This window comes from Parus major, chromosome 1A, assembly GCF_001522545.3.
Source record: "Parus major isolate Abel chromosome 1A, Parus_major1.1, whole genome shotgun sequence".
In the NCBI taxonomy this organism is placed as follows: domain Eukaryota; kingdom Metazoa; phylum Chordata; class Aves; order Passeriformes; family Paridae; genus Parus; species Parus major.
In genome coordinates this window covers 10,905,775-10,922,685 of record NC_031773.1, presented here as the reverse complement: position 1 = coordinate 10,922,685, position 16,911 = coordinate 10,905,775, and the positions used below count along the sequence as shown (strand labels likewise).

Sequence of the window (16,911 nt, the reverse complement as noted above, 5' to 3'; positions counted from 1 at the left end):
AACAAATAAAAATCAAGATATCTCTTATTTACCAAACAGGAACACTGCACAGTATGTTTCTTCTGTGCTGAAATACTGTTCCAACTTAGGAAAAATTTGGCTTTGGAAAGCAATTTATTTCCTTTAGAAATCTGTTTGGATATACTTGGGAGTCAACTTTCAGAATTTGTGCTTTGGCAGCTTTGGCTTCTATGTCCTTGTTTTTAACTGTAAACTGAAGGTGACACAACAAAGGGGTATGTGTCCTGGTGTTGATTTTGATTGTGTTTGAATTATGAGTCACCCAAAGGCTTCCTGGGAAGGCAGTGTTGTATTTAATAAATGTTATTATCTTAGTTTACAAAAAAAAAAAAGAAGTTGAGCATGCATCACAGAGGGCAAGCATAGCTGTTGTTAAAGCCTTCCTTCCATTCCTAAGAATGTAAATGCAAATTGCTCAAATAATTGTACAGGGATTAATAACTAATTTAGAAGACTAATTTAGATTCTGCATTTTTACTGGATATACAAACCATAGGGGCCAAGAGAGTTTTGTGGCTTAGGAAGTGCCTGGAAAGCACACCTTCCCATCTCCCCAGTGCTGTGTCTCACGTCTGTAGCACAATAGATAATGTAGTCACTTGTTTCATAGTGTATTAGCTTACTTTATTACTATAAAATATTGCACTATTTTACAAATCACCACATCACAACGTCTACACAATGTACTTTGACAACAGATTTGGAAGCCCAACAAATGTTGTTTAATAGGACATTACATTATACTGAACCAACAAAAACATTGTTCAACACATTTAGACTAAACTTTAGACATGCCTCAATACACAAGCACAGGTTGTATGGCACTTTTTTAGAGTCCAGCTCTGTAGTTCTCCATCCTTAGGCTGAGATCTCCCAAATCTCCTCTGAAGAAGGTGAGATTCACTCAGAAACTAGACTATGGGTGACTGGGAAAAAATCCCAAGTTTCTTCATGCCTCAGTATTGCAGTAGGCTCTCCCATGTACCATGCTTGGGAGGTATTTGGCTTCAAAAGATGTCAACTTTCACTGAGATGCACAGTCCAAGATAATACCATTATGTTTTCTCGTAATACTGTTTGCAAGTGCAGAGGAGAAACTTCTCTGGCCTGGCAAGATTTCAAGTTAGACAAGACAAAAAAATCTGTTTTCTCAAACAAACTGTTCTTCAATTTGTGTGAATTCATTCATTAATATCATTTAGACTGAAAACAGTCTGCAGTACTGCCAGCGGAGCTCTTGGGTTCTAGCAGTGATGTGGGCTGTAGCTATCAGACAATAACTTGCTCTGTACTCCTAAAGAGAGGAGTTGTCTGTCTTGAAGGCAGAGTTCCTGCAGCTCTGCACAAATCCTTTGTGCAAAGTAAGTCTCTTTTTAGTCCTAATAGTTCTAATCTCTGCTCACTCCTTGTAGCCTCTTGGGTATAAGAGTTTAATGGCAGAATAGCCACTGAAGCAATGGTATTTGCCTCTTTTTGGCATGCATTGATGGCAATATATGCCTATACACTTGTGCTTCTTTTTGCTAAAAGGTTTTCTACAGGGACCTACTTCTCCACAGTGCAAATTAATTCCTTCCAATGTCAGCAAGAGTTAGGCACACACATCCCTAGGAGAAGTGTCCCCAAGTTTAATGGAAGTTCAAAGCTGTTCAAATTTCACACAGACTATATCATCCTGCTTTAGAAAACAGTTTCTCCAGTGATAAAAGCACTTTTGAAACAAAATGCTTCCTAATAGTCATTAAAAACCTTCTGTGTAATATATGTAAAAAGGGTTTATCTAATGCTTTGCAAAATTATCCACAAATGTACCACACAGTACACAAACATTAATACGAAAGAAGCAGCAAAACCATAGCACTACCACTTTAAAATGCAATGCAATTAATACTACTTCCAGTAATACAGTGTAACAGCTACTAACTATTATTAATGTCTATTTTTTCAGGAATCCATATTCATTAAGGAGTTTTATGGTTTCTTTATCTTTTATTCAGAAATATGGAAGCAATTGCACACTGTTTCACTGCTAATCAGAGCTATACAAGAAAACATATGAAGGTTTCATTAGTGCAAATTTTAGGATAACTGGTCTCCTGCCGTAACTCCTCCTGTTCAAATTTGACATTCCCTGTTTTACTGAAAGGTTACAATTTCTCTCAGTAAAAAGATTTAGAATCTCTTCATAAACAAGGCTCTATATGTAACTCATTTTTTGTTTACCTGTAATATTTATTTAAATAGATTTTATGCCTGATAATTGCAACAAGATGCTTAAAAAGTATTTCAAGTGAATCAAAAGTATGAAACAGTCTCAATGTGTAGGGCAAAAAGGATGTAAATAATTGGAAGGTTACTAGGAGAGTACATATCTCACAGTTAAAAATATGATACTCTGCAAGGTGAGACATACCTTTTAAAAATTAGTCAGGAAAGCAGTGCTTCAGGAATTTTGTTAATAAAACAACAGCTTTTTTTTTTTTTTTTTGCACGTTAACAGTATTTTCTAGAAGTATTTCAGAAATTTTATTTTTGTGATTAACAAAGGAAAGATGACTGTCCTTCTCACAAGGGTATTAGGAAACTATTTTGCACAAAATACTGATTTCTGTGTAGGGAAGGTAGGAAGGGGCAAGTGCCCATGGCTGGGAAAAGGACAACATGACATCTAACAGAAATGTCAGGTGGACAATATAGCATGACTCATAATATTTTTGATCATTAAATGTTTTTGGCTTTACTAGCTAAAAATAGCAACAAAAACGGGCATGAAAAAAGGGAAACAACTCAAAAGCCAGCATGAGGAGAATATGTTTACATAGAAATCGCACTGAGGAAAGTGTTGAATTTATGATGTCATAAAAAAGCTCATAATTTTGAGATGGAAAGGAAAAAGGTCAGCTGTGAACCTTTGTTTTCCATCGTTTTTAAATCAGATGGAACCAGCAGCAACATAGCACTTAAAGGGATGGAAAATTGGTGTGGCAAATCAGAAAGAGAAAACTGTAAGAGGATGATGTCAGCAGCATGTTTGACAGAATGCATTTATGTGTCCAATTTCTAGGTATCAATTGATCACGTGGTTCAGTTCAAGTGGGTGAGTGATTCACTGCTAGGTTCATGTGCACATTCCCTTTGTGTGATTAAGTCCCTTAAGATCATAAACAAGAGATATATATGTGACATTTAAGAATACAGGAGGGAAAAAATGCAGATATTGCTAAATACTCCTCTCAACATTAGGCTACTTTCAGGAAATAGAAACAAATGTACAGCTGAAGTAAACATCTGGAGAGGAAAAAGTATATCAGGAAACAGGAGAGATATGAGACCTTGTCTGTCCCAAAAAATCCTCTCAGAAACAACGAAAGAAGCAGAACTTCATGAACAAGGAAAGTATGAACAGACTAGTGTTAGAATACCCATAGGATGCAACTAAACAAAGAGTGGGTTCCTTTAGGAAGTGACTGTAAAGAAAAAATTTGTCAATGACTCAGAGATGTAAAACAATAGAGACAGTAAGATGATGAAGAATCTCTGTAAGTCCCAAATCAAAAACCTACAACATACTTCCAAGAATTTAATTTCTTTAAATCCTCAGGATCTAGAAAGTTTTGAACTGGGGATGAGCAAGCAATGAGATACAGGGTCTCCAGTTTGCAACAGGTACTCTGTTAATATTTTGAATGAAGAACTGCAGAATGAGAATAAAGGCCACGGAGACCTCAGTGGTGGGCTGAGCTCATGGAACAAAGAGATCTGAATTTCCTGGGCCAGACTAGTGCTAGCAGGGTGACAGTGCTGCCCCACCTGGAGATAAAGAAGAATGAGCTTTCCTGACCAGAGGAATTGAAGCACATAGAAATCCTGTTAAAAAAAAAAAAAAAAAAGAATAAAAAAAGAAATGTAATCTCACTCCTATGGGAGAAAAAGTCAGATTATTTTGAGGGGCTGGCATTCTTCACTGAATATTCAGTGGTTTTTTTTGGCGAAATTTTTGGTGAAATTGAAAAATTTTGAAATTGTTAATGCTGTGTGTGATTTACTGGTATCTGTTAGTGGCTTTAAGGAGTTGCATACTTCTACTAAGATTTATACAATATCTGAGAAAGATAATTTGCCTTCCTTTTATTCACACAATTTACAAGTACATAGTTAAATTCTCCCTCCTCATCTTGACTGTGTGTGCATTGCATGTGGTGCTCACTATTTCCTGCGCCATATCACAGTGACACTGGCTGCTGACACCCTGGTCCCACACCAGGACTGGGCTAACAATTAAACAGTGTCAACAGTGTGTCAGTTCTCTGGCTCAATTACTTACCAACATTCTCAGTTTCTCAGAGCCAGATTGGATTCTACCATTCTCTGATTCCATGACTATAAAATAGCCATCTGATGTAGGAATTTCTTCAGTCTCCCACTTTTTGTGGTGAATTTAATGTTTCACTCTCAACACCTGTTATAAGTTGCCATAACTTCATGAATCAGTCCTGGGTTTTCTGCAGGTTTCCTTAACAACAGCATTTCACACATAGTCTTGATGGATCTACCTTTGAATCTATCAATCCTTTTTTAGACAGGAACATTTCTGGAGCTGGGCTACTGTCTATAGGTTCATATATTTCAAAGGTACTTTCCAAAAGAGATGGCATATGTCAAATACTTGGATAGTTCAATTAGTAGAACATGCCAAACCTAGTTTTTGAAATCCTAATTTCTGAACATTTTCCTCTACATAAATTTGCTTTATACCACTTCAACCACTAAGTGCTGTTTTTCAGTAGTACTGGGCTAATTAAAAATTTATGCTCCATCTACATTCAGAAAGACTGATTTTTGAAAGCTCTTCCACACTATTTCAGCAGCCTATACTCAATGAAATCTATTGCAGAAGCTGAGGATAAAGCCTGAAGCAAAGCTGGAAAGGAATAAATCTCTGTGTGTTATTTTCTTTCTTTTATAATATTTTTTATTTTTGTTTAGGTAACACTTTCCCACTAACTTTTCCATTAATTTTACTTTTTGTTTTTCAGTACAAACACATCTGTCATTTTATAGTAATCAACGGAAACAATATGGCTGTTCAGCAAAAACAGATGTAAAGATACTGAACTATTATGAACTATCTACTTAGCAAAGAACTTGTCCAATAAAGAAGAAAAAGACAGTAAGATGTCTAGCCAGTGCTAGAGAGATGTTTTGCATTTCCTTTGATAGATAATTCTATTATTTCCATTATTCTTTTTTTTTTTAGCAAGCATATACATTGCTATTTCTGCTTTAGAAATCTTAAAATGAGTAGACTATGAATTGTGGGAATCCCCCCAGCTGGATTGTACCCCATGACAAGTCTCTCTTTGATGATGGTGAAAGAGATTTTACTGGTCTCTTTAAATGTGAGTACTGATATTCCCTCCATCCTTTTGAAACATGCAGACCTTTCCTTCTCCTGCATACTCTGGCTGTTGACCTTTTAACATTGAGGCACAATGGTTTTTAAACTGCTATACTGCACATACTATGTGCATCCAAGGAAGTATTTTTTCCAGTATGAAATACTTCTTGCTATAGTGAGAATAAATCTCAGTCAGTGTCAATCTGTTTCTTGTCTGCAATATAGATAAGATTGCTGGATGAGAGAGAAATTACTTACAGAAATGGATTTGCCACAATTAGGTGTGCAGTCAGGCCATATTAATTTCATATTCATGACAGAAACATTACAAAGCAACACACAACCCTATGTAAAATGCAGCCTTCCTCCACAAGCAGGAACAGCCCTTTGGTCTTAATCTTAAAAATGAGAAATTAAAGACAGGATGCATAGGGTAATGATGGAAAAGGATGGCATAATTCAAGTGTCATTACACATCAAAGAAAATAAACTAAAAATTGGATCCATGAGTAATGAGAAAGTATGCCTTGCTTTACTGGTGTCACCGAGTAAATATTTTAGAGCCAGGAAGTTTCTCTAAGTATTTGGTTTTGTATTCAGATTGTTGCACATCACCAAATCTTATCACCTGTTTATTATTCATAACATGTTGGATAGACACATACACCTGAATCAGTCTTCCTCTACTCCCTTTATAATCAGTCAAGCAGCGAATATAGTTTTAAGGTATACCTAGATATACCTGACTTATTTGAAACATTTACAGTGTAATGACATTAATTACATCACAGAAAGACTTATTTCTGCCCAGGGACTATAAAAGGAGATGATGACTAACATAGACATAATAACCTTCATTCTAGGTGTATATTTAACCACGTAGATTTCCTTTTCTTATGAACAGAAGAAAACAAAACCCTGATTTTCATCTTAAAACAGTTCTCATATTTGTGTTAAGATATGATTTAGCCATCTCTTAGATGAAGAGTAGGTTTGATTCATACACATTTTTTTTTCAGTTCTTCTGAATCACTCAAACAAGTGAGCTTCTTTTAAATTTTAATTTAGTCTCACAACCTTAAGGTATAGTAATTATTTATGATTATGATAAATTATGATATTTCTGATTATGAAAATTTATGATAGTAAACTTGCACTTGTTCAATATCATCCCATTAAGTTTAATGACACTGTGGTTGTTCCAAACATTTGCTTTAGTCTTGGTTGTTGTTCTACCATGAACATGCTTTCTTTCTCTGCATTGTCTAAAGCAACCGGTTCCTGGCCCAGCAACAGAGGATTAAATGTTACTGCATTTGGAGCTAGTATGTTGTGTCAGCTGAGCCAGGGGAATGACCTGTACCTCAGTGTCTGACCTGAGAGACCACATGGTGTAAACTTACAGTGCTTTTATTGAGCACTGAGCTCAGTGTAGTATCTCCTACCTGCCACAGCCATGTGTAGAAAATAACTCAGTTATTAAACAGCTCAGTTAATGTACCAGAACCTGTTAAGCTATCATGTTGATCAATGTTAAGCTATCATGTTTTGATCACGAATCAATGATCTAAGAAGAAATTCTCTTCAGAGAGAGCAATTATCCTCAAGGGCTTGAGTATGTTGCTGCTTCAGTTTTTTTTGCTACTGTCCTGTACTGATTGCTGAAATATCTATTTTGCTGTCTATTATTACTCAGGCTTGTTCAGCATACTGGATTTCACAGTCCACTTCTATCTGAAGACTGGTGTTCTAAATAGTTTTCCTCTAGAAAGTGATTATCTTGCCTTTTTCAAAATAAAATTCCACCTTTTTGGGGTTACACTTACCCTTCTAATCCTCTTTATGCTTTTTTTTTGCTATGAAATTCTCCCCAGCTTGCCAACTTCTTCATAAAAAATGGTTGTTTACTCCATTGTTCATGAGTTCTTAATGGTCATTAAGGAGAACCAGATTTAATACCAATGAATACAGTTTCTCTGCAACCATTAACTATCTCAAAGTTCATATACTATAGTGATTCCAATTTAATTACCATGTTGATTTGGTTTCATTACAAATAAATATCAAATTCTGCCTCTTGTAAATCATTCTTTTATATATATATATACATGAAAATATACTTTGTTGACTATGTGTCTTTATTGACCATGTGATTACAGATTGCCTATAACCACCTTATGTATGCTACTTCTGCAATTTGATATAATGCTACTATATTCCTTATTCTAAGGATTTTTAGATATTGTAATGATAAACATTTGGCATATGCAAAGACTAAAGCTTCAGTTCCCAATCTCTATTTTTCAGAAGGAAAGTAGTTAGCATTTTTGCATCTTTGTGCATAGAATTATTTTCCTTTCCTTTTGAAGCACATGGTTATGTACATTAAGTACATATTAATTCCTCTAGAGAAACAAAGATTTTTAATTTAAAGAATCAAATAATTTTTTAATTCAGGTAATAATAAATTAGGATGCATGCTCACCTCAAAGCACAAAAAAAAAAATTGTTTGGCTAAAATAATAACAGCTATGAAATAACTTATCCCTGTCAAGTTTTTAATTCTTTTTCTGTTCTTATTGCTTCTTTATAGATAAGTATTGACTCTCCCCTTCCAATGGCGAACATTCAAACTTACTGTGTCAGGCTGGTGAGAAAAAACAAGTTTCTAGAAGCTATTTTTTTTAAATCAGAGAAATATATACCATGGATCTCTGTTATCAGGAAAGAAAATAACCCAAACAACTGTTGTACAAAATTTTTACAATGAATGAAAAGGAGGCAAAATGGCTTAGGAAAACCAGTAACCTTGTAAAGGGCAAATAAATTGCTCTGATTTTTATCTACATTAATGAGTCAATACACACAGCTATATTTAAAGCTTGCAGCCCTGTTTTGGGACTACATGCTTTTGCTGCAGACACCACACAAACTATTATGGGGTGAAAGGTCCCCAACTGCCCTAGTTTTACCCTTATACAGAGATGGGACCATTGACACTCAAAACACATAAAGGAATGTACAACAAACTGTAAGATTTTGCCTAGGATGCTTAATTACAGACACACTTTTTCAGAACCAATGGTGTTACTTCCCACAACATGGAAATTAATTTCCAATCTAGCAAACAAGGATGTAGTGAGTATATGTATGTCTTATGGTTTAGAACCTTTTACACACATTTTTGTAATTGTACAGACTTTCCAAACTTACCTCCTCTATGGATAATCAAAGAAGTTTCACTTCCAACAGGACATTCTTTAAGTATATCCACTACTTCTGCATGGCTCAGGTTCTGTACATTCTGCTGGTTGATCTCAACAATGAGGTCACCTTCACACAAACCAGGACATCCCTGAATGTCTAGAATTTGCTTCACCCTCTGTCCTGTAGGACTGTCTGCTATAGTGAAGCCAAAGCCCTGGGCCCCTTTCACAATGGTTAAGGTCATGAGTTCAGCTTGGGTGGCCCCAGAAGAAGCCATTGATACATTATCATCATGGGCAGGTGGTGGGAATGTGCTATCAAGCTGACTATCTGCTGGAATGGAGTGCAAGGAGTGTGGTGGTCGATCTGTTACGTCTGGAACAGACTGAGAAGTCCTAGAAATGTATTCCAAATAAGTTTCATAGTTATGTCTTCCATTTACCACTACCGGAGGCCTCTCCATTACTGCAAGGGGTGGCACCATGCTGTTGGCAGGATCTTCAGGATCAAAGGGCAAAGGGTATCCACGACATAGCACCAAGTTGACACTCTGACCAATAGGAACAGACTGGAAGAGTTTGACTACATCTGCGTGAGTATGTCCAAGGACACAAACTTCATTAATATAGACAATCACATCACCTAGAACGAGAAGAACAAACAGTGACAACATGAGACAACTTCAATTACTGTATATGCAGTGTATTTTTTTTTAAATGAGATAGAAGTCTACTAAAAAAATATGATAAATTCAATCAACATACTGACTCATATAGGAGAGACAAAAAAGTAAAGTTTGTCTGGCAGCAAATGTAATACAAAGAGACAACGACAATACCAGCTATTTTCTGTGTAAGCTCACAGATGGAAAATTTAGATGCATCCAGACATTCACCTTTTCTCAACTTTTCCTCCCTATTTTTCCAAATCCTTTCAGTGTAGTCTCTACAAATTACTTTTTCTAAGGTAAAATGGACAATTATTTGGAGAATGTGTTGTCAAGAAATGCCATTGTTTGGTGAAGAGTAAAAAAAAAAACCCTCAGGTATTCCTGGACTTTAGAATCAATGAATAGCAATGCAAGACTGTGCATGCATATGGAAACACTTTTTGCATTGATCATGATATTGACACTTTTCTGTTAAATGTGATTACTTGCCATCAGCCATTCAGAACTACTTCTGTCATTTCCTATTCTAGGCATGAACTATCTATCTTACATAACACAGAGATGTTTCATGGCATTTTGTTGTAGCAAAAAGGCTAAAGGACAATGACACAACAAATTTTTTTTGGTAGGTTCAATAGCTTTACATTAGAAAAATCTAGGCAAATATATGAAAATTGGTTTAGTATTTTCACCTAGGCAGCTGGTCAAATAAAACCAAAGACACTACCTTTATCTTCAGATCCTGTCTCATGTATAGCAGACCTACCAGTCTGAGCATATGGAAGCAGAATAAGTCAACAGGCTATTTATGGGTCTCCATATTGCCCAAGCACGAACCATCTACTGTTACTGAAAAGTTCAGAAACAAATTCAAGATTCTTCTTAGTGTTAGAATAGATCTGTATATTTATAACCATAAATAATTTTTTAATGTACTGTTAAGGTGCATAATAAAATAAAAATGAGTTATCAGTGCAAACAATATTCAGAATAGTTTAATGACCCACAATCAGTTTTCACTTTCATAAAAATGTTTGCATTTTTATAGAAAAAGAAAAGGATATTTGGTTAGAGAACACTAGAAATTAAAGTATTTTTCTAAGTGAAGACTATCTTATTATCATCAATCACCAGGATACTGTGAGATCTCTACAAAGTACACAATTCAAAAATTGACACATCACAACACAAAGCTTTTTAAAGGTATTTGAAAACTCAGCAATAAAATGAGAATGATTTAGGGAGAATGAGGTGGTTTGGGTGGAATTGCTTGAAGAGTATTTATGAAATTATGTCTTTCAAGTACTTCAATCAAAACATCTAATCCAGCAAACTGAGGATAAGAGCATCATCAAGATGCCAATGTAAGGGCTGTTTCTAAGTGAGGACAAAAGGCAAAGGCTGTTTCTATGTGAAAATGAAATGGTCAATTCCCACATGATCAGTCTGTGTAACAGCCTGACAGTAATTAATTGCATATGCACAAACTGTGATTCAGAGGAGGATTTCTTCAGAAGGTGCCTAGGGAAAAAACGCTAAGGAAGTCTGTTTAAATGATTGCGAGTATGACACACATAAACCTTAGGAGCTGCAAATGCTTTCTTAAATGTGCATCATAAATAGATTTCAAAACAAGCACAAACAATAATGTCACTTTATAGGCAGTGCTGAAAAAACTCCCTTGCTTTTGTCTCAAGCAGCTGAAAATAAAGCAATTTTCAAAAGTCAAAATTTAAAAGAAAATATGCACCGTACAAATTTCTGTGGCAATGACTGCAATTTATCATGATTTGCTCATGCCCTGCTATAGAAAGATCTTACCTGCATTCTCACCCCTGGCTCCCACGTTAGCAGTGAGGCTGACATTGCTCACAACAGGACTGCTTCTGTTGAACTGAGAGCTCTTCAGTGCATGCTCCTGTTTCAGTAGCTATGCCTTAATAGTAACCTTGCGACTTTTTAATCCATGCAGTCTTTATTTCCCTGAGTGCTGGCAATGCAGCTATGTGGTGGGAGGAGACCAATCTGTTTGTTCATCCTCTCTTACAATACATTAGCAGAGTGCAAAATGAAATATGCAATTTTTGTGTTGGGCAAGTAAATCGTTGCCTGTTTTCAGCCCTTCACTTTGAGTATTTGGACAGGGTTTGCTATGATAAAAAACTTAAATAAATACGATTTTGATATATCAGAAAATTACATGAACTAGTTGACATTTTATAGATCTGTAGTGAAAAGAAATTAGCTTTTGCAAAAGAAGCGCAGTCAGGAAACATATGAGCCAAGTAGTCCCCTTCCCCAGTCACTAAACAGGCAAAACTGAGCACTAGAAGATCTTGCGGAAGAACTTCAAATAACAACCTTCCATGATCCCTCACAGGCCAGCAGAAAATCCTTCAGCATTTCCTGAATCAATATTTTTAAAGCCCTTTGTTCCTGCGGTATAACACAAATAGCACGCCTGGGCAGATGCTGAAGCTGTAACTCAGTCACAGTGTGACTGTTTGGGACCCACCTGCTGTACTGTCACATGGAGAATGTACAGCCACAGGTTAAGTGTGATGAACACAAGAGCATGTGTTACTGAGTTCAGCTCAAAGGAAGGAGTTACAGTGGGGCTGCAGTGGGGAGAAACAGCTTCAGCTTGTGAGACTGGAAGGAGGAAAAAAAGGGTTAATTTCAGAAATCCCTCAAATTAATCTCTCAACTGTACTTTCTCCTAACTCATTTTTCCAGGCTGAGAGTTCCTCTCTGCTGACACAGAGAGAAGTACTCATCATTTGGTAGGAAGAGAGAGATAAGTTAAGAGCATTACAGAGCCAGTGCCATGCTAATGCAAAGTTCAAAACCTCTCTTCTTTAGGAAACCTCCCTTAAAGGTTCCTGTAGCATCTTTTCAGCCTGTTCTCTTCTGCTGCTTCTAATAATAATGGGTGCATATGGACAAGCATAATAGTGATCCACTTTATAACTCCTGTCTGATTTTCTGAGCAAGCCATAGTCTGCCTCCAGAAATCACAGTTTCACAGTGAGTGGGTATCTTTGAAGTTATGCAGAACATTTATATTAAGCATCAAACTTTGCCTGACTTTTAGAATTAAATTTGCTAAAATGACTGGAGCTTGCTTACAGAATGATTGAGCTTGGCAGGGATCTCTAGAGGTCATGTTGTCCAAACCCTGTTCAGTCAGAATCCCTTAGAACCAGTTTCCCAGGATCATGTCCAGGTGGCTTTTGAAAACCTCCAAGGACGTAGACTCTACTTCTCTGGGAAGCTTGTGTCAATGTTCAGTCACCCTCCCAGCAGGAAGGCATTTTCTGATGTTCAAAGGGAACCTTCAGTGTTTGAGTGTTTTCCCATCGCTTCTTTTCTTGCCACTGGAAAGAACATGGCTCCATCTTCTTTGAACAGGTATTTATGCAGATTGATATTGAGAAGTCACCCCTGAGACTTCTCTTCTCTGGGGTGAACATCCTCCCTATCAGGTGTTCTCAAATTTCATCTTCCTCACTACAAACCGTACACGTGCCATACCAACCTCATCTTACTTGAGACTGTTCAGGGATGAGGGAGCCCAGAAGGCTGATCTATGGAGAAGGCATCAGAATCAGACTCTTTAGATGAACTGGCAGGTTTGATAGACAACCAGTAGACAACAGATACCCTGGCCTACATCTCAAAAATCTACACTACCACAAAGCCAGATTCTTCGATGTCTAAATTCAGCACTGAGTTGAAGAATCTTAAATACTGACAGCAAGCAAATTTGTCAAACTGTCCTAAAGTTACCTCTGATTTAGTTAAGGCTTTTGCATTTAACTGAAAAATTCAGAAAAATGGGTCTGGAGGGGACTTCCTGGATGGCTAAACCTAGTCCCCCATTGTCAGGTACAACACAGTACGTTAAACTTTATGAAATTTGATGTCTTCTTCACAGAAACAACAACAAACCCCATAGCATTTCATATATTTAAGTAGCTTGTTTTGCTTATTAAAGGCTGCTGATCATTATTTATTGTCACATAATTGTAATGTTAATTGACTCAGTGCCTGAATGTTTGATTAGAGGTTACATTTTGTTACCTACATATTTCAAAGCAACAACCAGATCTATACTGTCATTATCTTTAGTTGGTTTAGTAACTGGTGAAGAAATTTCTGAGCTTCAACATCTTTTAATGACAGATTCTGTTTTACATTCCTCTCTACAATAATGCTGCAGAATTAAATCTGACACCCTGGGGATTTTCCACAAGCATTAATTCTGAAAAAAATCTAAATTTTTTCATGCTTGAAGTGCTTGATCAAAGCAAAATTTGTTTTATTGACATAACTACTTTCATCCCAAATTATCTTATAGTTTCAGGCAATGTTATCAGCTCTATTTACCTCCTTTCTGAAGAACCTGTACTATTCAGTTGACTCCAGTTATTGTTTCTGATGGGTTTTTGTTAATACTGGATTCTCCGTGTAAACATCTTGCACTCTAGGTAAAGTTTGTTCAGTTTCTCACTTTTGTTCCCACTGTTTGTATACAAACATTTTGCCTATTTCTTCTTATTATATTTCTTGTGCACTTAGGTTTCTGGCTGTTATTTCAGTGAACTGAATTGCATACTAGACAGCCATTCTCATTATTAATTACAATTCAATAAACTTTGAAGAATGAATGCAGAGAAAAAAGTGCAGATTAGATCTTCGATCAAAATTTAGTAGAAATGTCTCCTTTCTATTGGGTTTTTGATCATGCTCTTAGCACTTGGTTTATGTGCTTAAATTATGACAGAATGTTTTGATTTGGGGTGGAGACAGCTCCTCTGCTACCCCCCTGCAGCCAGCATAAGCCAATAGCAACGGAGCTAAAACCAGCTCATGGTTTTGCAAGTCAGCACAGGACACACCAGCTCTGCAGGACTGGAGCTGCATAATTTTTTTCTGCATTTATAGCCATCATAAACTCTGCTAACTTCTCCAGCATTACGTATTCCCACTTGCAATTCTCACCCATGTAATCTAAATTCTGCATATGCATACTTTGCATCAGTCTCAGAACTAGCAATACATGATTATTTCATCGTTGAAGCTTTCCCTTCACCTGCCCACCCACACTCGCTACTGTCATTTCCAGATATTTCTGTCACTTCTCAGCAATGACCTTGTCTTCTCTTTCTGCAGAGTGCTGCAAGATTGCTGGCACTGGAACCTGTTAATAATAAATTCAGAGCACGTTTCCAGTATCAAAATATGAAACATGGGGGTAATTTTAATAACAACAGCATGTGATTGATGGTCATGAAAGAAGCAAAGATTTGTAAGAAATGAGCCCTTTTTACATTCACACATACACTTACAAGCAGCAGTTACAGAGAACTAGTGTGTGAGGGATCCTTTAGTTAAACAATAGCAGACAAACTACATTCTGAAAATTTGAAGCTCAACTTTTCTCCACTTGCCATAGGTGTTAATCCAGTGCGTGAATAAATAATTTCCATTACAAAAATCTAGAAGCAATTTTTTTTTGGCTGCAAAAGATTTCAGAAACTTCTGCACAAACAGAAATTCTCTGTTTCTTATACTCTGACTTGCCACAGAACCTTGTAAAACCCATTTGGCTCTAGCTCCTAAGACTTGATGGCCTGACTTTTACATGATAAAAGATAAAGCGTAGGGTCCTTTAGTTCATGGTAATCTGAGTTGTATCAAAAAAAAAAGAAAAAGAAAAAAAAAAAAGGCCCTAATTTTGTTAGTACTCAGTATAAAATTACCATTATTTTTAAATAAAAATTTTGGAATTACAATAACTTCTTGAAGGAGATTGCAGTGTAAGATGACTATTGCATATTAGTACTGGAATACTTAAAACACTTGCCAAGAAAATACTTAGTTCTTCTAAAGAGGAATATAGGATTAACTGGTAAAACATATAAAAAAGGCAACCTGGGGAGAAGTACATGCATACAATAACTCAATAACTGCAGCTACTGATCAAAAGAGCTAAATTTAAAACTGAGCACATTATTATCAGCTTTATAACAGCTTTCTCTGATAGACACTACTGCAGCAGCCACAGTGAAATGAAAAGAGCTGCTGAGAGACATAATGGGCAGCTGCCTCTGCATTCAGAAATAGTTTCAGGACCACTTGCTGCTATGTGAGAACACTAAATAGTCCATTAAAATATCACCCCTCATACTGGCATGGAAGAATCATTTCCCAGTCTTCATCACGTACAGAAAGTTTTACCTGTGTGTGACAAACTCAGCAAAGCTGACAGGTAAACACTATCCACAGCTCCTTCTTTCACTCATTGAACTCTGGGAACTTGTTCAGGGGGAAAAATCCAGGTAATAAAAATTATTATTTATTTAATCAAGAATTAATTATTATGATAATAATTTTTTATTTCTCTAAATCAGACAAAAATTCAACCCAACGTGTTACTAGGCATTCAGGCACTCAAACTGGCATAACATTTCCCTCTTTCTGCAATCTGAGCAACAGATACAAATCATCTGTCAGATTTGAGTCAGTACTTGCACAAAATATCATTGTAGGGGTGGTAAGTTGGGCTAAAATCTGTTCCCATCATTGGTCTTCATCATTCCCATCATTAAGGAATGAGTACTGGCTCTGAACTTTGCTTTAGGGGCCGACATAAATATGTGACACAGACACTTGTCTGCAACTTCACCCAAGACTCAGATCTGTTGAGTAAGCATGTGCCATTTTTATACAGTCAGTTTTTTAGAACCCATTTTAATTCTACTGTGACCCAATGCATATGCCTAATTAAAAAGCTGTCTATTCAAAATTTTTGTGCTTAACCAGCATGTATCATGTAATTACACTCAGGCAGATGTGGATTAGCAGAAGAAACTATTTCCATTTTATTTGTATTTTGCATATAGTGGTAAAAGCTATTTAAATAGAACCATTTATTTGGAAGAGAAATAAAATACATTACAGAAAAATATAAAGACCTTGATTATTTGCTGATCTAGTAAACATGAAACATTGTAGATTAAAAAATGTAAGTAATGCAATAGCAAAAGCATGCTTAAATGAATGCTGGTCGTAAAACAGTAAAGAGTAGGCAAATTTTCTTCCTATAAATGGTTTTTCATTTCTTCAAGCATCTGAAAGCATAGCATGGATGTTAAAACTGCTACTTTACAAAAAAAGTAATTACTTAAAAGATGGCAAATATATTGGAGGCAAGACCATTTAAAAAGAAAAAGGTCCAATTTTCCAGGTAGTCTTTTATTTACAAGTTATGTAAGCTTGCTCTGTCTAAGCTTTGCTTGCAGGAACTACTTGTGCATCCTGAAATGCCTGGTGTGAATGAACTGCATGACAGAGCGTCAGTGGATCTGAAGAGCGAGATAAAAAATGTATGCCATGTTTGCATAGCTATTTGGGATCACTTTGAAAAGCATCACTGTGTGCAGAGGCTCATGAAGATATGAAACCCCTTCTTTTTCTTTAGAAAAAGGAGGTCAAAATTTACAACACATTTGCTTTTGTACGCACATTTTATTTCTGTAGGCAGCGCATCACATTTATCTAGGTAATGACTCCCAGGAGGAGGAAAGTAGCCCAGGCAGCCTCCTGGCAG

The 16,911-nt window shown here is 36.3% G+C and overlaps 1 protein-coding gene across 12 annotated transcripts in view; it reads right to left on the bottom strand.

The window, feature by feature from the left end:
* MAGI2 (membrane associated guanylate kinase, WW and PDZ domain containing 2) overlaps positions 1-16,911 on the bottom strand; it is a 702,680-nt gene that overhangs the window by 109,735 nt on the left and 576,034 nt on the right. For 11 of the 12 annotated variants that reach the window (XM_015627313.3, XM_033514718.1, XM_015627312.3 and 8 more), the window contains one exon: positions 8,633-9,268. The exons of the other annotated variant lie outside the window; for it this stretch is intronic. In XM_015627313.3, the coding sequence (XP_015482799.1) occupies positions 8,633-9,268 (636 nt within the window). The remainder of the gene's footprint in view (positions 1-8,632; positions 9,269-16,911) is intronic. 12 annotated transcript variants of the gene reach the window in all.